We start from the raw sequence: 26,648 nt of genomic DNA, 5'->3' as shown, positions 1-26,648 counted from the left end.
TAAAAGGAGGAAAAAAGGTACTGTTGCTATACCAGCTACCATTTTTTACAGCCCTTTTATATACAGTAAGTAAAGGCAGATACCACCTCTGACTCTTTTCAAATAACTGTATATTCTAAATTACAATCAAAATCTTAAAAGTAGAGACAGTGTTTTTGGGAGATGGAAGAGTTTAAGGAATGACACTATTTTGGAGATATCTGTGGTGCTGCAGATATATTACTTTGGGGGACAACTATCATTTATGTTTATATCAACATATACATATGTTCACTAAAAACAAGCAATCACATTAATTTACAGTCCCATCTCAAATCATGTGAATAAAGGAAACTTATATGTTTTAGTTTTAGAAATCAAATTTTAAAAATTACAAGTTATCAGAGACCATTACTGTCTTTGGATTATATACAAACATAAAATATTCACTGATTCTAATATCAAAATATATACATTTCGGGGAACTACATTTTCAGTGACACTGAATAAGGGAAAGTCAACCAAGTTTTAAAACTATTTTGGAATCCACAGCAATCCAGAGAACTTGCTTCTGTTTTTCTAGCCAATTTGGGAAAGAGCTATCAGTGAAACAAAATAAAATCTCTTTAGTTGCATATGGTTTGAGAGGTTCTCTAGGTAAACAGACATAAGGAATAACATCTTTTATATACATAACAGATGTAATATGCTTGTAGATAAGCATATAAGTACATGTGTTTATAGAAATGGACTGTATATGTTCATATATACAGTAGGGACTAGAAAGGTACAGGCTTTGTTAATGGTAGAAATCTCTAGGTAAAAGTGTGGGAATGTAATAGACTTGGAGAACTTCCACTTTACACTTTGTATACATTTGTTTTCTACTTTAAAAATTTTTTACCGTTATAAAAACAAAAAAAATTAAAGATTTATAAACAGTCATCACTGCACTGTATATGAAATGTCTGCTATAAAGATTTGTCAGGAGACTATCACCTTGCCTGCATTTGAAGCTGTGTTTCAGATGTTTTTGCTGAATCAGGACAGTAGATAAGACTGGGAGAAGATAAGCATTTAGTCAGGTGTTTCTACAACTCAAACTCTGAGCAGTTTTGAAACAAAATGGGTCTGTAGACCCCTTAGAAAAAAGGGGGACATAGGAATCACTCAGGGCAAATTTACTTTTTATTTGGTTTTTGGAACATTTGGCTCCTGACTTTCTCAGTACAATGGTTATGTAAGAAGGAGATAAAATTTATGAAGGAATTTCCTAAAATTGTAGCAGCATAATTTAAAATAACTCAGCTCTTTCTTGAATTTTTGTTCACTCTTTTATTACTCACACTTCAGTATCTGATTGAACCTTACTATTTGATTTATCTTGTGATACACCCAAGATTAGTCAGTCGAATGGATTGATACGCAATATTTAAATAAAACTTTCCATTTATCTCCTGTACCTCAAACATTTTAGCATTTGAAAGACACCTGTAAATATTTTAGAAAAAAATGTGATTTTTCTGTGAAACAAAATTAAATACATAGGTGATGAAGAACTTCAGCATTATCAAATATATTAAATATAAAATGTTTGTATAAACTCTGTATTGAATTGCTTCTATGTTTTGCACATGAAAATTGAAAGTTATTTATAATGCAGTCTCTCTCTGTAAAGTACCTTATCTCTAACTGATAACAAGACACTTAACATTTATTCCATTTTAAGAAAATAATCTTAAAGATGAATTCTGGGGCTGGGTGAGGTGGCTCATGCCTGTGATTACAGCACTTTTTGAGGTTCAGGCAGGAGGATTGCTTGGGGCCAGCCATTTGAAACCAGCCTAGATTGTAGAGTGAGACCTCCCTCTCTACTACCACCCCCCACCACCAAAGAACAAACAAACAAACTACACTACACTGAGTGTAGTGCTCAGGTCTGTAGTCCCAGTTACTCAAGAGGCTGAGGTGGGAGGATTGCTTGGGACCAGGAGGTTGAGACTGCAGGGAACCAAGGTTGTACCACTGTACTCTAGCTTAGGTGACACAGAGACCCCGTCTCTTAAAAAAAATTAAAAAACTTTTGTTTTGCTTAATGAGTCAAATGATTAGAAAAAAATGTATATTTTAAAATGATAATAGATGCATATATTTTCACTCATATTTTAAAATTATTTAATTTTTATTTACTTATTTCGAGATGGACTCTCACTCTGTCATCTAGGCTGGAGTGCAGTGGCGTGATCTTGGCTCACTGCAACCTGCCCCTCCTGGGTTCAAGCGATTCTCATGCCCCAGCCTCCTGAGTAGCTGGGACTATAGACACACGCCACCACACCTAGCTACGTTTTTATGTTTTTAGTAGAGACGGGGTTTCAGCATGTTGGCCAGGCTGGTCCCGAACTCCTGACCTCAGGTGATCCACTCGCATCAGCCTCCGAAAATGCTGGGATTACAGGTGTGAACCACCATGCCCAGCCAGAATTACTTAATTTTTAAAATAATACATTCACATGATAAAATTCTCAAGCAGCACAAATGTACGCATTAAATTGTTCTTCCCTATCACAGAATGCTACTACCTATCTTTCCAGAGAAAATGCTAAAGTTGCTTTTGCATCTTACAAAATTATATATAGATATGCATGTCAGCAGTGTTATCTGTACATGCCTTTATATATGCGTAAACATTATAGAGGGAAAAGAGAACAGTTGCTGAGATTTTTTTGTGAGTAAATAACAAGATGAACAGTCATTTTGTGCTGGGGGAAAAGGGACAATTAGATGTAGGTGTGAGTAACAGCAGTCCTCTGACTCCTTATTCATTGTATAGTTGCATCAATATGTAATGATTTATTTTTCTTCCCAATTAATAGACTTTCCAGCTGATTCCATTTTTCTGGTTATAGTACCAAAGCTGTGAGTGTCTTATATACAATATATGTGCATGTACACAGGCAGGGTGTATTTTAGAAGTTATGTTGCTGAATCAAAAGCTTTCTACATTATTGAATGATATGTCCAAATTAGCAAGAAATTTACACCAAAACTGCACTTTTAAGAGAATGGGTGCCTTTTTTTCCAATATCCTCATCAAAACCATGTTTTAATAGGAGTAATCATGCTCCTGTTATTTTACACCAACATTATCCCATGGAGTAGTATTTACTTGGATGTCCTGGAGATAGAGCCATTTATGCAAATCCTTGGGGCCTTAATATTCAGTTGAGATTATCTACAGTTACCTGCAAATGTTTGGCTACAAATGAGACCAGATAATCTGCCCTCAGTCACAAGTGTTTGAAGGATCAAAAGATTTGCTTTTTATTCAAGATCTAAGTCTCAAAATTGATCATTGCTATTTTAGATATATTTATATTAAGCTTCTTAACTCTTAAGAAAATTAAGTGTATACCCCCCATGTCTAGGCTGCTGAAGTGTGCAGATCAGGATGTAATTTCATGTGTGGAAACTGTAAACATATATTATTACTAACTGTTATACAGTTGATTCTCTCTTGGGATCTCATTACGCCATCCTATCTTTTGAAAGTACCTTCTGTATTAGTGCCTTTAATTTTCACACCTGAATTTACCTCTCTTTTCCAAGTCACTATTTGTAGGCTTAGGATTCTCCATTAGTAACACAAAACTGATTTATATTCTCTATTTACTTATTTCAAAACCTAACTAAATTTAAATCCTACCTTTAATAAGCACACATTTTCATAGTGTGTACTTCTACCAACTTCTGTTTTGCCTCACAATGCTGTTTTATTTTACCTTAAAACAAATATGTAAGTATATTTATAATAAATATATATTTTAAGCAGATAGTAAACTCATACCTCAAATATACATTTTCAAATGTATGCATATATGTATATAACTATCTCAGTTTGTCAAATGGAAGAAAGTAGGAAAACATAAGAATGTTAGGAAAAAGTTAGATGCAAATCATCGCATTGTTAAATATTAAATAATGAACTTACATGAAATAAGTAACCCACAATGTCATATACTAATATTTCACAATTTCTTTAATTTGGAATATTTATATTTAACATATTGATTACTAAGGTAATTTTGGCACCAGTAAAATGTCATTTTCAATTCAGTAGTTGCTTAATTTGCTTAATAAAAGCAATATTTTCATATAAAGTATTTCAAATAAATGAAATTTACAATGTTTAATAAAATGGCTAATTTACTTAATTGAAATAATCCTTACTACAGCAGTAACAAGGCGATATAGATGATTAATTGATTTGATTAATGTGAACCATATAATACAGATGAAATAGGATGGCACCAATAAGACCTATATCAGCTAAGATTACTAGAAAGAATATTGTTTATAACTCAGTTCTGAAATGAAAATTTGCCCCAAAAGTCTAGAGCTGATGATGTGCCCATGACTTCGTATTAATTCATTTATGGAATCTTATGCCATATATTTTTACTTATGCATACTTAAACTTTGTTGGTCTTTGCTAATCTAATGCTTTTAGGGGAACACAATACAGACTCAGATAATACATCTTTTAATTTTGAGAATTAGGTCTTGAATAAAAAGCAAATCTTTTGATCCTTCAAACACTTGTGACTGAGGGCAGATTATTTGGTCTCATTTGCAGTCAAATATTTGCAGGTAACTGTAGATAATCTCAACTGAGTATTAAGGCCACAAGAATTTGCATAAGTGGCTCTATCTCCAGGACATCCAAGTAAATACTCCATGGGATAATGTTGGTATAAAATAATAGGAGCATGAGTATGCACAATGTGACTCTGCAGGGCTCCCCAAACTCAAATTAGCTTAGAGATGGAAAGTAAAACAGGTGAATGGAGTGGGACTTCCCACTGCATCTTCCTTCCAAGCCGGGTGCTGTGGAACCGAAGCATCGGTCCACTGCCACCTGCAGCAGTTAACATTCAGCGTCCTGAGGATGGGTGGAGTTTAAGTATCCACCAACTTCAACTATATTGATAATTAATCGGCACGCTCCAGTGAGAAAGGGATGATGCAGGAGAGTCAGAGACTGGAGATTTGGTGCTGCCTCAGACACCACCTCCGTGAGCACTTAAGAAAGCTCCAGGTCTCTGAAACCTTAAAGAGTAGCACTCTAAAAACAAGACTGCTTGGGTGAGATTATTTCAGGACTCTCTTGCAGATTTATCTCAATGTTTATGAATTTTTTAAGAAGTCAGCAATATCGAAATCAACAACCACACTCGATTATTTTTCAAGTGCAGCATAGTGTGCTAGAAAGAGCAGGAACTTGGAAGCCAGACAAGCTGAGTGTGAATATTGGCTGTTCCTTAATAGCTAAGAGGCTTGGAACTATTCCGTGCCCCCTTTTAAATGCAGAACAGATCACTTCATTGGGTTTCTGTGAACATTTGAGAAAATATATGGAAAACACTTAGATAATTAGTTTAAGTAAGTTGATGTCCAAGCTGGACAGCCATCTTCTCAGGTGAGGTCACTTGAATTCTATGCCAAGGAAGCAGGTGAATGAGGGGCAGACCTGCACCGTTTTTACAGACAAGCCCATCAACCAATCATGGCCCATGATGGTCTCATAGAGATAGAACTCAAGGATCTCTCTCTTCACACCACAAATATGGAACTCATGGACAGTCTAAGCAAGTATATAAGATAGTAGAATCTTACTCTATGCTAAAAGTCTTACAAATATTAAGTAAAAATGTAAGAACTCCTTTGTGTGTTCTGGGATCCGGAAAGGCTGGGTGAACAGAGGCTGATAGAATGTGAAATAAAAACAATTTTTACCCTGATAGTCTGCTCAAGATATCTGCAGAAACTAATATAAATGTGAAACAAATTAGAAAAATACATATGTGGATATGTCAAAAATATCTTGAGAGGAAACTTTTCATGTAATTTACTTTTGGTGAATGTTTGATTTTATGGATAATCATGACTAGAAAATGTGGCTCACTTTTCTAGTCATGATTATACTACGCTATTCATATACAAGGATTTAGAAATACCTTAAGATGTATTTCCTTTTTAAAACAAGCTTAGATTTTTTTCTCAAACTAAATCATATTTCAGTTACTTAAAAGAAAGTTTAATTTTCCCTACTGCCTAATTTCAGAAACAGTTCTTCAGTTTGATATCTTGGTCAGCCATTGATTTGATTTGTTGAGACAGCAAACTTTTGCTTTGTTTTGTTGGATTGGATTTGCCATTCCTAAAATAAAATGCCCCTAAAAGAATTATTCTGGGTAGCAACTCTTGGATTCATTTTTCTATAATTGGTTCTTCCATAGCATGTCCCATTAAATTACCTTGAGGAAAAAGCACTGAGTCTCATTCTCAGGGATAGAGAGAATCAGGACAGTCCTAGAAAGCTGAACAGGAAATTAAAGTTGCAGCACTGTACACCATAGGTAAGATTTGGAAGAAACCTAAGTGTCCATCAGCATATGAATGGATAAAGAAAATGTGGTACTTACACACAATGGAGTACTATTCAGCCATAAAAAGTATGAGGTTCAGTCATTTGCAACAACATGGCTAGAACTGGAGATCATTGTAAAGTGTAGTAAGGCAGGCACTGAAAGACAAATATCATATGATCTCATTTGTGGGATCTAAAAATCAAAATAAACTAACGGATACGGGAGTAGAATAGTTAACAGAAGCTGTGTATGGTAGTAGGAGTGTAGGAAGGAGATGGGGATTGTTAATGGATTTAAAATAATGGAAAAATGAATAAGACCTATTTGCACAACAGGGTGGATATAGTAAACAACTGTAAATTTTAAAATAACTTACACTGTAATTAGATTGTTACTCAAAGAATAAATGAGAGGAGAGATATTCCTCACCCTGACGTGATTATTATGCATTGCACGCCTGAATCAAAACATGCCATGTACCCCACAAATATACACACCTACTCTGTACACACAAAAATTAAAATAGACTCAAGAAGCACATGTTTGGGGTATAAATCAGGCAATTAATCTCCACAAGAAGGAGAGATTAATAGTATTTTATAGGGACAAAAACAAGATGAAAAAACCACAATGCAAGGTGGATATTACAAATATTTTTATTTAAATATGAACTAATTTTGTCCTACAGTAAGTTAATATGAGGCATAAGAAGCCTACAGCCAGTGTCTGTAAGATGAGATACTGAAATCTAATTCTCTCAGGATCTATGACTTCTATTTTTTATCCCGAAATGAAGAATATATTTAGCTCAGTTGGACATGTTGGTTTTATTCTTGAAACTTGGAATTATAAGATCCGTGAATGATCTTGATTGGATCTTATGTTTTAACAAGCTGCGGCATATGAAGTTAATTCAATATGTTTGTGACAGAAAAAAAAAGGTAGATGTTGATGTGTGAATGTAAAGGCTAAGAATGTAGATTTTGGTTAAAATTCTAATTATTTTCCATCAAATCTACATTTGACACACACTGTCCTCTCAGGGTCACAGTCCTCACCCTCGTGAGACGAGCTGTGGAGTCGCACACTCTGCCCTGAAGGTGTTCGAGACACGGTCTGTCTTACATTGTCTTGTTTAGCTGTCAAAGGCATGGTACTTTTTATTGTAGCCACATGGCCAAGACAGCTCTCAAGGCAGCCACAGCCCCACACGCAGGCACCTCCACTTGCCTGTCAGTAACACCTGGGGTGACCTCACAGGAAATCACGTTCCCCCACGGAAGCGGTAGGCCAGCTTCCGCCACTCACTCGTGTGCCCTGAAGAGCAGATTCCATGATTTCCGGAAGGGAGCATGACGGCTATAGGAAAATGTTTTGAATGTTGAAGGAGGCAGGCAGTAAGGGTTCAGTTTGCCTGGACAAATTGTACCATAACAGGGCTCTCAAAGATTTTCTATGGAAACTGGTGATAAGTTTAACAAAACTAGTCAAACTCCAGGCCTGCGAGGGATACCACCCTGCAAGAACTGAGTTTTGTCCTAACAATTAAAAAGGCCTCAAAACTCCATAATCCTGCATTTTACCTGTGTCAGATTTGGCTATGGGACAATCATTTGTGAACCGTAGGTGGATTAAGAAGGTACTTATAAAACATACATTTTTTTCAAGGTTTGTTTTTCCAAAGATCAGATTGATGTACTTGTGTATCAATTTATATCCCCTATTGAAATTGTTACACTTATAAAAATAATATATTACTGATACTTTAAAATAGTTTATCCTTATTTCTAGCATCTACTGTTAATGGCTTACATTTCTATTATACTGGTATATTACATAGAAACTATGTTAGACATTTATTCAACAGTATTGGCTTCTTAAATGTCTCCAAGAGTAGATAAAAGTGAAAATATGAATTAGATTGTATCAATTTTTCTATAGGAAATAATTGGTTTTGACGTCTGTTGTCACTTTTTGTCATGCAGAGTCATGTGATGACAAAACCCAGCATTTTCTTGAGGAAAAAGATGTAGTTCATTCCTACAATTGTCCAGGAGACAGCTATGGGATGGCTGAGCCCTGGTGAAGCAGGATTTGATGGGCGGTGCAGGGTCTGGAGTGAGGAAAGTGTATATTTGACATTCAGTCTAAGAGCTGAGTCCCAAAATCACCGGCTGAGCCCTGTCAGGGGCATGAAAACATTTGTTACTCTTCATTCCTACCCAATCAAAAGACAAGTAAATTAGGTTAGCGATACGTCTTCCCAATTGTTAGTCCATCTTTAATTAGGTGGAAATTTGGGATTAGCTTCAGTGACTACAACATGGGCTTCCTCCTCTATTCTGTTTTAGTCAGTGTTGGACTCTTAAGTGCATCATCACACAATTTTACTGGGTTTTCTTTTTGTTGTTTCTTTCCTTCTGTTAGTGTGGGGACTTCATAGGATGGGTCACACGGCATAGGGCTGAGTTCAAAAAGTGGCTTGTGTTGCCAGACATTCAGATTTGGTGTTCCTAGATGCAGTTAGTTAGTTAGTTAGAGACGGTCTCACACTGTTGCCCAGGCTGGAGTGCGATGGTGCGATCTTACCTGACTGCAACCTCCATCTCCAAGGTTCAAGCAATTCTCCTGCCTCAGCCTCCTGAGTAGTTTTTACAGCCACACCCTATGGGATTAGCTGGGATTACAGGTGCACACAACCATACCTGAATAATTTGTGTTTTAGTAAAGACAGGTTTTCACCATGTTGGCCAAGCTGGTCTCAAACTCCTGGCCTCAAGTGATCGGCCCTCCTCAGCCTCCCAAAGTGCTGGGATCACAGTGCCCAGCCCTTAGATCCAGATATTTAAAATGCCTTGTCTTTGAAAAGAATTGAAGTTGTTAATCCTAAGGCTGAAGAGAAAATCACTTCCTGGACCCCACAGTGAATAAATTCCACAAGTTTCCCCCTTTTTTGCTGTTTTCCTATCCTGACTTCTGTAGGATTCTCAAAGAAATGGGCCTTTATGTTTCAGTCTGTTTTCCCTTTTTCCCAGATCCGTTAAAACTATCTTGCAAAGGACAGAGGTAAATGTACGCAACTTTTGTAAACTCCATCTATAAATTCATAAAGATTTAGGAAGTAAATGGTCTTTTTCAATCAAAAAATGGGAATTTTACATATTCACATGACAGGTGAATGACTGCAAATGGGAAAGTTTTAGCTCTTTCAGACAACGGGAGATTTCAGTATAAAGAAAATTGGCTTTATCAAATTTGCCATTTCCCATTTTAAGGGCGCTTTTCATCTCTCTGTTGGAGTACTTGTCTGTTCCCACAGAGGTTCTTGCCGGCAGGGGGATCTGGGGCTGCCCTGGGAATGAGGGAGCCATTTGGCTGTGCTTGCAGACAGCCAGTGCGTTGACCTCGCAGGGAATTGCCTTTAATGTGCCCCATTCCTGGTTCAAAGGTTGATTCTTTTAGTGTTAACTTACGTAATGATTTCATTTCAACAATATTTTGAGTTGTATACAACAGCAGTCGCCAACCTTTCTGGTGCCAGGGGCCAGTTTTGTGGAAGACAATTTTTCCATGGACAAGGGGGTGGGAGGAAGTGGTTTTGGGGTCATTCAAATGTAGTACATTTATGATGCACTTTATTTCTATTATTACATTGTAATATACAATGAAATAGTTACACAACTCACCATAACATAGAATCAGTGGGAGCTCTGAGTTTGTTTTTCTGCAACTGGTCAGTCCCATCTGAGGGTGATGGGAGACAGTGACAGATCATCAGATATTAGATTGTCATAACGAGCGTGCAACCTGGATCCCTCATGTAGGTAGTTCACAACAGTGTTTATGCTCCTGTGTGAATCTAATGCCTCTACTGATCTGACAGGAGGTGGAGCTCAGATGGTAACGTGAGCCATGGGGAGCAGCTATAAAAACAACACAGCATCTCTGGCTTCTGCCCACCCCTCGACGGGCAGCTCCATTCCGTGGCTTGGCGTTGGAGACCCTTGGTATCCAACAAAGTGCTAAAGAAATCTAAAGTGTTGGCTGGTCTCTCATCAATAGCCAAAATTACTGCTTGGCTTCATGTATTTTTTTTTTTCCCTCTATGGCCCTGGTTTGAAATCTCCTGTGGGCTTCCAGGAGTTAAAAGCACAGGTTCTGGGGAGAGACAGCAGGATTTGAATCTTGCCTCTAGTGCTCTCCACCTGCATGGCCTTAGGGAAGTTATTAAGGATCTCTGAGGCTTCATTTCCTCCCCTGGAAAAGGAGTGAGCTTTACTGCCTGTCTTTAAGTCATAAGGTTATTTTATGGATGTTGTGAGAATATGGCGTTTTCACACTCAGGGCATTGACCAGCAGTTAGTAGACCCTCCAGGGGAGTAGCTGATGCTTGAGTTTTTGTTGCATTAGTCCATTTCTTTTCACCAAGCCCCAAATCTAGGAAATCAACACAACGTGAAAACTGCCTTGCTGTAGGATAATCACTAAGTTCATAGCCAGGAAAAGGGGATTCTATAAGCAGTCCTTTGAATAAGTTACTTAAGCCACCTGGTCTCTGGGCTCTTGCCTGACAAATCACTACAACTGGAAAACAGTTAAGTTCCTGTGTGAGTTTACTGTTTTCTCATAACCCATTTGACAAAATTTTTAAATTCAAATTTTACTTTTTCAAACTTCCCAATATAATTGCCAATCATGTTTCTGTAATCCATGTATGCTTTAGCAAGGATTTATTTTATATAATCACCTTTTTTTAGCTCAATAGCCAATATTTCAGTATTCTGATCCTGTCTCTCTCTTTTTAGTCCATGAGCTCTACCAAAGCTCTTTACACATGTTTGCAGGCGTTTTGAGAATACATTGACAAATATAATGAAGTGCATAAATGTAGATTATTGCTGTGTCTTTTAAAACAATACTGTGCTTATTTGAAGTAATTCCCATTTACCCAATTGTTACATATCATTCAAATATTTTAATAGTGTATATAATAAATTTTATTCCACCAAGAAAATAGCAGGCCCACATTTCCTAGTACCTTCTCTTGGATGTGTATGTTACCAACTTATTAAGCGTTTACTACATTTCTTTTTTTTATATTTTCAAAATTGGCACTTTTTTTTTAAATTTATTTAGTATTATTATTATACTTTAAGTTGTAGGGTACATGTGCATAACATGGTTTGTTACATATGTATAACTTGTGCCATGTTAGTCTGCTGCACCCATCAACTCGTCATTACATCAGGTATAACTCCCAATGCAATCCTCCCTCCCCCTCCCCCGATAGGCCCCGTGTGATGTTCCCCTTCCTGAGTCCAAGATCTTGCTATTCAGTTCCCACCTATGAGTGAGAAATACGCGGTGTTTGGTTTTCTGTTCTTGTGATAGTTTGCTAAGAATGATGGTTTCCAGCTGCATCCATGTCCCTACAGCACGCAAACTCATCCTTTTTTATGTAGCTGCATAGTATTCCATGGTGTATATGTGCCACATTTTCTTAATCCAATCTGTCACTGATGGACATTTGGCTGATTCCAAGTCTTTGTTATTAGAATAGTGCTGCAAAATAAACATACGTGTGCATGTGTCTTTATAGCAGCATAATTTATAATCCTTGGGTATATCCCCAGCAATGGGATGGCTTAGTCATATGGGTACATCTAGTTCTAGATCCTTGAGGAATCGCCATACTGTTTTCCATAATGGTTGAACTAGTTTACAATCCCACCAACAGTAAAGTGTTCCTTCTATTTCTCCGCATCCCTCTCCAGCACCTGTTGTTTTCCTGACTTTTACTGACGCCATTCTAACTGGTGTGAGATGGTATCTCATTGTGGTTTTGATTGCATTTCTCTGATGGCCTTCTAATACATGCCAGGTTACCGAAGAAGTTTGGTTTCAAAATTGTTAGAACAACTGATTCCATTGTCTTAATTCTGTTGTCAGGATGTAGGATTCTTTTGTTTCATTCCTCTATGTTTTCCTCCTTTCCAGTTAGCCTCTGTTTTTTGTTTGTTTGTTTTTTGCCAGACAAGTGATAGCTTCAGAGCAAAGTTTTGAAATGGGGCTGGGGCTGGTGTGGATTATCAGGGTCAGGTGTTGTAAAGTGTAATTGAGTAGCAATCGGTCTCCACTAGGTCGGTCTCCTTTCTTCTCTCTCTGTCCTCTTGTGTGTTTCTACTTCAATCTGAGTTTATGTGTACTGTTCTAAGTACAATGAATTCCTCCCAACTACTGGTTTCAATTTTATAGACGTTAGGTTCACCATTAAGAAAATCACAATGTGGCCGGGCGCGGTGGCTCAAGCCTGTAATCCCAGCACTTTGGGAGGCCGAGATGGGCGGATCACGAGGTCAGGAGATCAAGACCATCCTTGCTAACACGGTAAAACCCCGTCTCTACTAAAAAATACAAAACAAAACAAAAAAAAACTAGCCGGGCGTAGTGGCGGGCACCTGTAGTCCCAGCTACTCGGGAGGCTGAGGCAGGAGAATCCTTGAACCTGGTAGGTGGAGGTTGCAGTGAGCCAAGATCCGGCCACTGCACTCCAGCCTGGGCGACAGAGTCAGAGCCAGACTCCGACTCAAAAAATAAAATAAAAATTAAAAAATCACAATGTAAGATATATTTTGTGAGATATGATTAAATAAATTTGCATATTAACATCTTTGAGCCATTTCAGTATGTTTTTTAATGTTGAGATAATGAAAACAGACCTGGAATAACTCTAGGGGTCGCTACCTACTCCCCTCCCTTGCCTATGAGCAAATCAGAGCTTTACCTCTTTTTCCACAGCCATGCGGTCTGTTTAAGATTAAATATATTAATACTAACGATCAGAGGAGAAAATAAAATGGGAACTCCATGAGTTATTCTGAAGAAGCGCAGGTCTTACCCAAAATCTTTCCATAGAAAAGTGGCATATCTGAGAGAGAAAAGATTGAAAAGCATCTTGACATAAAAATTCTACGAATGAATTTTGCACTCTTGAGATAATTTATGGATCCTCATTCAGGAGAGGCTGGTGCTGATCACACAGAAGGCATAAGAGTGGAGGGGAGAACACTGGAGTAGAGTATTTACAATGACAATTGAAAGGAAAACCGCTGTTACTGTTTTAATGTCATTTATAAATGGTTTTATTGTCTTAAATATACGTCATGTGGATGCTATTTCATGCTTGGGGGCAAAATCTGTTTAGATTTTTGTTTCCAATAGTCTATTACAGACACTGTAATTATAAAATAACTTGCCCAAAATAATTCGGTGCGTTGATTTAAAAAAAAAAAAAAAGGATCAGTGGAATTAATTCTTGACAAACTTGTGTAGAATGCAATTTGGGGAAAATTTATTTTCTTCCCCAAAGGAACTTTTATTAGAGAGTAGTGTTTAGCAGAGAGTGAAATTTCTTAGAAGGAAATTTCTATTTAGTGCAAACTATGATATACCATGTATATTAAATCACCATAACCAAATGAAATTCCTCTCAGGGTCCCAGGGGAAGGTAGACTATGTCATAACCATGAGGTAAACAATGATATATTTGAATAAACTGATAAGCCTTTAATGATATAAGCCTCTTAGGAAGGAAAACTATCAGTTAAAGCAATATGCAGCGGTTTAATTGTAATACTTTTTCAGTACCGAAACGTAAGATACGATTTTAGAAAATTTCTTCTCCATGCTGGTCTTCATGGCCTGAGAAACCCGGGGCCAAACTCCTGAGATAAAGGTGGCCCCTCGCTTAGGAAAGCACACATACGATAGATTCTGACATAGATTTGCTTTGTGGAATCCGCACCGTTAGCTTTATTTATAAACCTCACTTCTGAGATTTAAACATGAATTTTTTGTTTCTGCATTTATACTTCCTGGTTCATCCCGAAAACTCAGGCAGTCGATTTCCGTTCAGTGGGAGGGCAGTTAAGGAGACCTCATCTTCCAGCGCAGCTTCAAATGGATTCTCCCCTTGGCCTCTCTTCTTTTTCATTCCCCGATGGGTGACCACTGATTCCATCCCCAAGTCTTAGCCAAAAACGTGGGAGAGGATTCCCTCATTCCATAGACCTTAACCGAATGGGCATGGAGTTCTTTCCAAGCCAATGAGATCCTGGCTCTGCTGGGAGGGGGTTGCTGGGATATTTCAACAAATACGGCTGGAGCACTTCCATGCACCAGGCATTCTAGAATCTCAGCATAGAGCTGTGGGTTACAGGGGACCCACTTCTGCCCTCATGGAGCTCCTGTTCCTTTGGGATATTGGGGTCCAACTCTTGGGGTACCCAGCATGAAGGGCCCTCCTCTGTGCATTCGTTCCTCTCTCTGGTCTAGCCTCTAAACTTTCACTTTCTTTGCCTCCTAAATCAGTATGTACCAAGTCCTTCCATAATGAGTCTTATGCTTTTACAGTTTTCTGATCCAGCTTGAATTTTACAAATTGTATAAGCTAATCTGTTTGCCAAATGACAGAAGGAATTGCCAAAGAACCAAACCAAGCCACTGTTTACAAAACATTTTGGTGTGAAAGGACAATGCTTTTTCTTTGTCCAATGTATTTTGTATATGTAGATGTGTGTCTATAAAATATGTGTATTTCTATATACACATATACACATGTAAAGCTCTTGAAGAGCAATGAAACCAAAATTATAAGAAATTACAGTATTCTCTTCAAGAAGTGATAGGACTATTGAAATCTCATGGTGTTTTTAAAATATAACCACTTGTGAAGACAGGCATGATCCTTTTAGAATTCTATCCAATTATATATATGTGTGTGTGTGTGTGTGTATATATATATATATATGTCTTCATAGAAAAAACTTGCCAGTAATCATTTTATGATGTACATATACAGTGGGACATTGTGTTGTACACTGTAAATATGTACAACTCATTAAAAAATACATAAAATAAGGCCAGGTGCAGTGGCTCATGCCTATATTCTTAGTACTTTGGGAGGATGAGGCAGGTGGATCACCTGAAGTCAGGAGTTTGATACCAGCCTGGCCAAATGGTGAAACCCCATCTTTACTAAAAATACAAAAATTAGCTGGGCATGGTGGTGGTGGTGCATGTAGTCCCAGCTACTCAGGGGGCTGAGGCAGGAGAATCATTGAACCTGGTAGGTGGAGGTTGCGGTGAACCAAGATCAGGCCACTGCACTCCAGTCTGGGTGACAGAGCTAGACTCTGTCTCAAAAAAATAAAAATACATAAAATAACCAAATTTTAAATGAACCCTGGATTATTAATATATCATTATCAATTATTTTAATAAGCCCTAAAAGTTCTGTAGTTTTTGTATTTCCTGAAGGAACTAGAACACATCTAGTATTACTGAAAGTGTCATGAGGAAAGTTGCAAGTTTATTATTGGAAAATACATGTTTACATATTTCTATGTCTATACTTACTCTGTCATGTAGAGAAATATACACATATGCCAGGCATGCAGACTTTTTATTCAAGAAATTAACGTGAAAAGCCATTTCCATATTGCACTAGCAAATCATTTAGGTATTCCTATTGAACGACTGCTTACAAGGAAGATAACAAGCTACCTAGACTGACTTTTAATCTATAGTAGGCATCAGATGATAGAGAAAGATGCTGCGACTCCTTAGATGTGAGGTAGCTGACTTGCTACAAGCAGTCCTGATTTTCTTTGTATCAGGTTGATACTCTCCTAGTTGTCTTGTGTTTAGAATGTGTGGTTCAGTGGATGCAGTACAAGTGAACATGGATTTGCTTTTTCTTTTAAGTGAAGCCAGACTCAAATAGATGTGATGGGTGCTTTGGAGAGGAGGAAAACAGGCATCAGAGACAGATCACATTCACTTTTGACATTGCCTGATACAAAAGCAAGACATTTAACCTTAATGTCTTAACAATAGCAATGAAAGGCTTCAAGTACAGTAGCTAGTTGGAATATCTTTACTACTGGGCCAATCAAGTGTCACAGCGAGGAGTCAGAAAAACATTTGAAACTCTAACTTTAAAGTGCCTTAAATAAAGGGCAGTCTGTACCCTAGAGACATTATATTAAGTAGCGATCCCTGAGTTTAAAATTCAACAAGGTTTTAATAAAAAGAATTACACAGTAGCTTAAACATGTGTATATTTGTATGGGTTATACATTGTGATAAAAGTCTGTAATTGAAGTTTATATTGAGAGATTTATATACTTTATATTAATGGTTTCAAATTAGTGATATGCTGAAGAGAACAGAAAAATAAATAAATGTAATAGGTACTGTTTACTGAGGCCAAAGTTAAGGTATAAAAATAATGTGATTATTACATGGAGTTTACAATAATTTTTACTTTGGGTCTCTCTCCAAATGATGGCAGAAATTTTAATCTGGTAAAATGTATATATACTCATGTGATTCACTGTGTATGTGTGTGTGTGTGTATGTATTTGATTCAGTCTTTTCTGAACCTTGCCTGCTTGATTCCATCTTCGCTAGTTGGTATCTAAGTCCAAGACAGTTATATGACCCCAAGGTACTGGGGGTTGAGAAAGTGTCTGGTTCCAGATCACCCTCTGCCGTGTCCTGATGCAATTTGACATGTAACTCATTGCATCCAGTATTTTGTCACCAGCACCAAGACCTGCTCACCGAGGCCACGTAACTCAAGTGATCTCTTGTACTGAGGACCATGCAGGGCACCATGTGTGCCTCTCTTGGGCTCAGGAATTGTTAGATGGTCCCTGCACATCCATCTGGACTTCTTCATTGTGTCGATTCTGTCCTCACCACCTCTACCTGGTAGGAGAGGCTTTCCATAAGGATGATGACCTCCCAGGAGCCACAGCCACCTGTGCTCTTAGATCTCCCAAGCTCTCTGGGGCTGTTCTGTCCACAACAGTTCTCACGGGGACATGATCACTGATCACTTCTTGCTGTCCAAATTGTCCCCATCCCTAGACCAGGCAAATCTTACTGAGTGACCAAATATTTCTAATCATAAGTTCCCTTCTATACAAAATAAAAACCTGAAACACCTGACATCTGGTACTAATACCCCTTCCCACTTTTAATTCTGCTATAATATAGTGCATAATATAGTATACTATGTATTATGTAATACTATATTACTATATTATATAAAATCATATTTGTATTGTATGGTAATATAAAATATTACTATATTACTATATTGTATAATAAAATATATAGTATATAGTAATATAAAATATTACTATATTGTATAATAAAATATTACTATAAAATATGAATAACAATATATTACTGTTACTTTATTATATAGTAAACAATATATAGTATACTATACTGTACATAAATACTGTACATAAATACTGTGTATAAATACTACACTATAGTATAGTAAATGTACTATAAATACAGTATAAAATATTGTCTTTATAAAATATATGTTTGCTATGTATCTCACATATAAACTATAGTATATAAAAAGGTTTACTATATATACTATATATAAAATATATAAAAGATTTTCAAAATTATGTACTATATACTCTATAATTTTTAAAAACTTTTTATACCTACAACTAATTTTGGATGAATTCTACAACAGAATTTGGAATAACTTATAGAAAATAAGCTATTTTACTGAAAAACTACTAGTCCGATAACTATAGATATAAGGCTTCTGAATTTACAGAATGCAGTCTGTTTCCTGATTACTGAACCTCTGTATATGCCATTTGGAAATTAATGTCAGTCTGTCTGTCACATTCATAGGCAATAAATTTTTTTGCATTTCAAAATAATTCCTTTTATTTATGGACAGCTTTCCTTTAGTAAAATTTCATACTCCCTTGGAGATTTGGAAAACACATTTTAAAATGTTTTAATGTATACGTCTTTAATTTGGGGCTATGTCTAGCTCTCTAAAATGAAGATACTTTAGCATGCTTGTATTTTTTTAAGAACACTAAAAAATTACAATAGGGTGTAACATATATGTTATATTTCTGTTGAAATATTCAAAGTTTGTCAATAATTTTATGTATACTAAGATATCCCCATACTACCCTGGACCGTCAAATCTGAATGACAGAAGGAAGACTCGCTACTGCAAGACACCTGTGTGGATTGTTGGGATTTACTTCAAAATATTCCATTTTACTTCAAAATATTTCTGCTTCATAATTTACTATATGTTGAAAATAAGCCAGTTGCTTGTAAGAAGCAAGGGATTCCTCAAAGTGAGGCAGACAGGAATAAAATGTATTGCAAAGGTCCTCATGGACAAGATCCTCAGAGAAGTACTTTAGCATCCTCAGGAGCACATGTGTGAGCCACCAAGGAGTGAGTCTTGCCAGCTCCTTAAACGATTCCTCACTCTCAGCCAGAGTGGAGTAAATGGCCATTAACATTTAATCACAAATTTAGCTCTTGAAAGCTCTTGATGATCAATTGGATCCACTCATCCTTCCGCATCCCTGTCAACTAATGTTGGACTCCATTTTTTTTGCACACAACTATGAATGAATCCATTTCATTCCAGCTATTTGAAATCAGATCACATGCCTGTATTTTACCTACATATGTAAATATTAAATTACCCCAAACCTCCGAACAGTAGTCCTATGACATTGCTTTTAAAAATCCTTTAGTATCTTGTTCCTACTTCCTGAACTAATATCATTTGACCACACCCCTTCATAATCACAAATCTTTATAAAACTTAATAATTAAAAGGGACATGAAATTGTATTTAAAGTGCTATCACATTATTTTGTACCTAAACTTACGCTAATAGATATGTAAAACTTCAAGATGGGCATTTACTAAATGAAATTATCCTCAATAGTTTTTGTTCAACTTACTTTTAGAACTTATGTTTTGTTATTAAATAGCGTTATTTTGGTTACTAGATTATTTTCATCTTAATATGTTCTTGAGTACCTCTCAGTCTCAACCTTTCCAATGTATTTAATTATTTGAGATCGTTATAGATTCACATGTAGTTAAAAGACATTATACAAAGAGTTTCTGTGTACTGTATACCAGTTTCTCCAGTGGAAGCCGCTTGCAAAACTGTGGTACAATAATTACACTACCAGAATATTGATTTGGTGAAGGTAGGGACTGTTTCCTATCATTAGAATTTCTGGGGCAACTGCAAAGAAGAACAATTGTACAATAATTACACTACCGAATATTGATGTATTACAATCAAGATGGGGACTGTTTCCAATCATGAGCATTTCTAGGGCATCTGCAAAGTGGAACAATTATTAGATCAGATGGCAGTTGCATGTTTCGTTTTTAAAGGAAATATCAAACTTCTCCAGAAGTTTTCTGTTTTCTACAGAAAATGGCTGTACCATTTTATATTTCCACCAGCAATACAAGAGCAATCAGTTTTCTCCACATTCTAGCCAGCATGTGATGTTGTCATTATTTATTTTTATTTCAGCCATTCTGAACTTCTCCATTGTGTCGATTCTGTCCTCACCACCTCTACCTGGTAGGAGAGGTTTCCATACGGATGGTGACCTCCCAGGATGGTATTTCTCTGTGGTTTTAATTTGCATTCCTCTAATGTCTATTGATGTAGAGTAAAATATTCATGTGCTTATCTGCCGTCTGGATATCCTTTAGGTCACATGACTCTTATGCTTGTCGTCTATTTTCTAAATAGTTTGTCTTTTGCTGTTGAGTCTTGAGGTTAATTGTATATTCTAGATACTTTTGTCAGATATTTGGCTTGCACATGTGTTCTCCCAGTCTGCAGCATACATGTTTATCCTCTTAATAGGGTCTTTTGCAGAGCAAAGTTTTTAATTTTTATGAAATCCGATTTATTAGCTTTTCTTTTTCTGGATTGTATACTTGGTGTCAAGTATAGAAACTCTGTGTAGCCCTAGGCTCAGAAGACTTCCCCTATTTTTTTTTTTCTAAGAGCATAATTGCTTTACATTTTACATTTATATTTGTAATCCAATTGTTTAATCATAATTTGTTGATTTATTCTATGCAATTTCTTTTGAATCTGTTGAAAACAAGTTGGAGATACTTGTTTAGGTCTATTTCTGGGTTCTTTGTTCTGATCCATTGAGCTATGGGTTTATTTCTTTGCCAATCTGCCAATACCAAATAGTCTTAATAGTTGTAGATGTAAAATAAGTCTTGAAATCAGGTAAACTATTTTTCCTACTTTATTCTTCTCTCACAAAATTGTTTGAGCTATTCTATTTTTTTCTTTTTTGCCTTCTCATACACATTTTAAAAAGATCTTGCTATATCTTCAAAAATTCTTGCTGGGATTTTGATATAAATTGTGTAAAACCTGTATATCAATTTGGAAATAACCTATATCTTTACCTTGAGTCTTCCAATCTATTACCATGGTATACCTCTCCATTTATTTAGCGTTTCTTTGAATTTTTTCTTAGTGTTGTGTATTTTTCTGTATACACTGTTGGGCATATCTTACTGTATTTATACAAAAACTTTTCTTTTTTGAGCTATTGTGATTTATGTATTTCACATTTTGATGTTAATGTGTTTATTGCTAGTATGCAGAAATACTATAGATTTTTGTATGTTCATTGTGTGCCCTGCGCATGTGATGATATCAAGTATTAGCTCTACAAGTTTTCTTGTAGATTCCTTGGCATTTTCTATAAAGGTCATCATGCTATCTTCAAATAGTGGTAAATTTATTTATTCCTTTCTGACCTGTATGCATTTATTTTCTTTTCTTGTATTATCATATTTGTAGGATATTCCAGAACAATATTGAATACAACTGTTCAAAGCAGATATTTCTTGACTTGTTCCCAGTCTTACGCAGAAGCATGCAGTCTTTCACCACTAAGTAAAATGTTACCTTTAGGCTTTTTTTTGTGTGTGTGTGTGTGTATGTGTGGAGATATTCTTTGTCAACTTGGAGAAGATTCCCTCCAATCATATTTTACTGTAGAACTTTTCTCATGATTCAGTGATTATTATTGTCCAATGTTTTTTTGTTCTACAAGGATTACTATGATCTTGTGATTTTTCTTTGTTAGCCCATTAAGATTGCAGATTATATTGATTAATTTTCAAAGATTGGACCTTTCTTATATTCCTCTAATAAACACCATTTGATCATGGTGTATAATTCTTATGTTGCCTACTTCTGTTTTCTCTTATTTTGTTAAGGATTTTTGCATCTATATGCATGAGAGATACTGTTTTTCTTTTATCTGTGTTTATCTGATTTTGATATCAGAGTGTCTTAGTCTACTTAGGCCGCCATAACAAAATACTATAAGTTATGGGGACTAAGAAATACAGTTTTACTTTTTCACACTTTTGGAGACTGAAAGTCTGAGATCAGGGTCCGGAATAGTCAGTTCCTGGTGAGGGCTCTCTTCCTAACTTGTAGACAGCAGCCTTCCTGCTCCATGCTCACATGGTCTTTTATCAGTATGTGTCCAGGGAGAAAGATATTCTTCTCTTTTCCTATTTTTAACGAACACTAATCCTGTGGGATCAGAGTCCTAATTCTTCAACATCATTTAACTATAATTACCTCTGTAAAGCCCTGTTTCCAAATACAGTTATGTTGGGGGTTAGGGCTTCGATGTATGAATTGGTGGGAGGAGCATAATTCAGCCCATAAGGGAAAGGATAGTGTCAATGCCACAAAATTACTAGAAAAGCATTCCATCCACTTACACTTTCTGGAAGAGACTGTGTACAATTAGTGTTAATTCTTTAAAGTGTGTACAAATGGTGTTGATTATTTAAAGGTAGAATTCTCCAGTAGCAACATTTGGAACTGGATATTTATTTGGGGTAAGTTTTAATAGCTATATGGTAATTCACATTATGTATTTTTTCATTGGTTAGTTGTAATAGTTTTTTTTTTTGAGTTAGTGACCCATGTTTTCTTAGTTGCCAATTTTACATACGTAGTTTCTGTAGTAACTTTTTTATTTTTTTGATGTCTTCTGAGTTCATAGTAATATTTGTTGTTTAATGACTAACAATGACTACTTGTACCTTCTGAAACTCCCAATTATTTAGTCAGTCTTCGTCAATTTTAATGATTTTTTTTCCAAAGCACTGGCTCTTTTTTTCATTATTTGTTCTTTTTTCTTTCAATTTTATTGATTTCTGTACTTTTCCTATTTATTTATTTATTTATTTATTTTGCTTTCTGTTTCCTTTAGTTTGTTTTGTGTTTTTTTTTTTTTTTTTTCCTTTTACAGTTCTTTCAATGAGAATTTGGATTAGGGATTTGGGAGTTTTTCTCTTTTCTAAGTTCTGTTTTTAGTGCTACTAATTACCTTCTCAGCACTACTTAGCTGAGTCTTACAAAGTTTAATATGTTGTATTTTATATTTTCATTCAGTTTATCTATATTTTTATTTTCCTTGAGACTTCCTCTTTGATCCATGGATTATTTAGAAGTGTGCTGTTCATTTTCCAAGTAATTATATATTTTTCTGTTATTTTTATCTTACTGATTTCTAATTGGATTCCACTGTGTGGTCAAAGAATAGATGCTATATGATTTTGGTTATTTTAAATGTATTGAAGTTTGTTTTTATGGTCTCAAATATGGTTTATCTTGGTATATGTTCTATGGGCACTTGAAATACGTGCGTACTCTGTTCTTGTTGGATAAAGTGTTCTATAAATATTGATTAAATACTGTTGTGGAGGGTTGATGAGTTCTGTATTCTTGCTGGTCTTCAGTCACAGAGTCACAGGAGGATTTAAACTCACTGTTTTGTTTCTTTCTTAAAGCAGTGTTTGCTTCACTGACTTGTCTTCTGTATTGTGTTCAATAACATATAAACCACAAAGCATTGTCTGCTGGTATGACACTGGTTTCTTTTTCCGTTCATCAGTCATTTACTTCTTCATGTGAATGGACTGTCTGGAAGTGGTTAGGATTGGCATCCAATGGGAAAAAATAAAAAGAACAAATGAGTGTCTTTAAGGGGATTGAATTTAAAAAAAAATCAGACAGCGGATACTGCAGTTTACAAAAATGAATACAATTTGAGAGTTGGTGAAGATCCCTGTGAATTGTAACAGATAGGAAAGGTGATAAACCAAAAGACAGGGAGGGAGGAAGGCTCCTAGGAGGGTGAAAAAGGACAGACCAGCCTCCACAGCACAGGTGTTTGTGGATTTTATGACATTAAAAAATAAGCTACTTACCAGAATGTGGATATTTTTAGCATTCTTATGTTGGGAGTCCCATTGTGGATCACAGAGCTGTGTCAGGATTGATTTGCCCTCTGGACAGCTCACAGCCTGTTGCACTGGGCCTTTGCCATCCTGATCATCTCACTCACTTTCCCTAAGAGCACTGCTTGGAATCCAGCTGAAACACAGATTGTTTCATGACCACACATGCACACGCTTTTCCTGTCATAAGTTTTTTGTTTTTTTTTTTTTTAATTAGAAAAAATTTAAGAAAAGTGAATTAGGAAAAACAGATAATGCATGCTGGGCTTAATACCTACATGATGGCTTGAGAGGTGCAGCAAACCACCATTACACACCTTAACCTGCATAATAAACCTGCACATATTGCACATGTACGCCAGAACTTAAAATTTAAATTAAAATTTTAAAAAATGTTGGTGGTAGATTATTGCCATACAAAACCAAGGAGCATTTAAGACAACGGTGTATTATATAAGTAAGAATTTTCAAGAAGAAATTTTCTCAAAAGTTATTTAAATAAACAAACTCGAATACTTGAAAATGTTTAATTTCCAATACCTACCAACCAAAGCCATGTGTACGGATTATCTAAGTGTTTAATGTCATACTTCAAGTGAATATACTACTGTTAAAGTTATTCAGTGACTTCATCAAATAAGCTTTTTTGATAAATTCATACTTTTAACTCTGTTCGTGTCTTTTTTGTTTGTTTGTTTTTTAATTTAGATTATCGGGATTTCAGCTGCCCTCGTCTATAGTGAGTACAGGATCTATCCTCACTCTGTGGTTCACAACAGACTTCGCTGTGAGTGCCCAAGGTTTTAAAGCATTATATGAAGGTAGGAGATTGATTGTGTTTTGCACATGCATTCACTGTCCAAATGATCCAACACATACCACTCTGAATTAACAATGAAAAATTATGCTGCTGTCACAGGTCATTTCATGGTGTAGACATTTGGCTTCGGTGTAATACAGTGGCATTGGATAACACTGTTATAATCGCCAAACTTTCCAGCCTAAAACATGTTCACAATTTTTTTTCTTATCACTAGAACTTTTCTTTTTTGAGTTTTCTTTTTATTAACTTGTGGTTGAATAAGTTTTGAGAAGTCTGAATAGCCCTCTTATGTGGCAAAGAGTTCATTTTTAATGCAGAAGAGCTTTATTAAATTTTTGGTTGGACAATTATACTGATAGTGCTTGAGTAAAGGAAATTTCATTAAATGAGCTTTTGTTGTCAAAGCTGAAATTTTTAATAGAGAGAATTTGCTTTTACTGTTGTTTGATCATGCAAGGCGTAGGGATTTTATTTGTTTTCATGTCTTCGGATTTGGTGCCGAGATGCCTTTGGGGTATGGCTATCATTATTAAAATAGCTTTTGGCAGGATTTTTTTTAAAAGGCAAAGATAGAACTTTGGAAAATGAAATTATCACTTCAAGTATTAGGTTTTAAGAAATTGAACTAGTTAATGCTTTAAAGGCTGACTTGTGTCTACTTTAGTACTGTTTTGCATGGAAATTTAAATTGCCTTTTACATGTAATGTAAGAGCTATTGTCTGTAAGACAAACTCTGGAGTCTGTAAACTTAAAAAGCAATCTGTGGGTAGAGGTGTAAACCAATTCCTATTTGCAACATACACTGTTTACTTTGGATGTCGTTCTCTGCTAAGTCACAAATTACATATTCTTATTGGGAATGCTCTGCCTTTAGGGAACAATCGTATTTTGTGGAAAGTTAAAATCTACATGTGGTTTGTGCAAGTGAGTTTGGCTGTAGTGAAATTATCAGAAAATGGTGGAAGGTTCTCTTTGCAGAGACATAGGAATAGACCGACTCATCCTCTCACTTAAAGTTACATGTGGAATAATGCTGAGAATGGTGGGAGATTCTGCCTCTAACGTCGTTCAGGCCACTGCATTTGTGCATAAGCAAAGCATCAGTGGCTGGAAAGGGTCTATCACCTTTAAGTACAACACTATCAAGGGATAAGTTAATCTTTGGAAAGCAATGGGCTACTTTAAGATCAATGGATGTTATTAGCGCTGTTTTGATTATATCAAGGTACCACTGCATATAAACCCTAAATTCACATAATTTCATTTTTTGCAGAATATTAAAAAAGCATCTCTAAAGCAATCCATACCTGCTCTATGCCAAGCATATTTTGTCCAGTTAATGTACAGTATTTGTTTAAAAAATAGATAATGCTTCCACATTTTAGAAAACTTGGCAATTTTTCTCCACTCCTGATAAAGTTGACAGTTGAAAACGAAGTCTTGCTAGGTTCCCAAAATTAATGTTGTGGAAATTCCTTTGCTGTTGAGAAATTACCACGTGAATAGTTCTATCAAATATGTCTGGACTATTGTTGGCTTAACTGGTGGTCATGATGGTATAATAAAGAAGATAGGGCAAGATCGTCTATGTTGGAAAAATATTTCTGTGTTACTCCAAAAGAACAACTGGAAAACTTTCTAGAAAATGGAATAGGGTCATAAGTTACCTGTATTTATTTTTTAATGTGGCTATGTAGAAAATGTCTTTGTGATATTTCGATTTGAAATGGTGATATTATAGTCTGATGTTTACAAGTAAAGCCAAACCTATGTTTTAAAAGAAAAAAAAAACCCTGTTAAAAAGGTGCTTTGTTGGCTAAACCAAAATTGTATCCAGTATTTAATATCTGTGTGTTTAAAACTATTTATCAGTTAGCTTCAAGGTCTCCTGCAAAAATGAGTGTGTATTATTAGGAGAAAAATTGTCAATTATAGTCTTAAGTAGAAGAGTAAAGATAAGATAATCTAGAGGAGAGTTTTTATAGCAATTTTTATTGCAAGTACCAAATACTTTACCCATTAACTTTAGACAACTGTAACTTACCAAGGCAGTGTCATGGGAAAAGGTGAGAATTTATTAAAAGTTCATGACATAAGCAAATACACCTATTCATATATGTATATAAGCAGAATCATTGATGATTAGAAAAATATCTCAAGTTGCTTTAGAATCACAAAATTCTCTTTCTGATATCTGAGATTTCCTCCTTTCCCATCAGTT

The 26,648-nt window shown here is 35.8% G+C and overlaps 1 protein-coding gene across 2 annotated transcripts in view; it reads left to right on the top strand.

Annotated features, from left to right (window-relative positions):
* The window catches only part of CSMD1 (CUB and Sushi multiple domains 1), a 2,034,404-nt gene that overhangs the window by 550,529 nt on the left and 1,457,227 nt on the right, over window positions 1-26,648 (top strand). For both annotated transcript variants that reach the window (XM_031669914.1, XM_031669913.1), the window contains exon 3: window positions 24,312-24,424. In XM_031669914.1, coding sequence (XP_031525774.1) covers window positions 24,312-24,424 — 113 coding nt within the window. The remainder of the gene's footprint in view (window positions 1-24,311; window positions 24,425-26,648) is intronic.

Source organism: Papio anubis, chromosome 8 (assembly GCF_008728515.1).
Source record: "Papio anubis isolate 15944 chromosome 8, Panubis1.0, whole genome shotgun sequence".
Lineage (NCBI taxonomy): Eukaryota > Metazoa > Chordata > Mammalia > Primates > Cercopithecidae > Papio > Papio anubis.
Note: the sequence above shows the minus strand (reverse complement) of the source record. Positions and strands in the feature narration are given on the sequence as shown.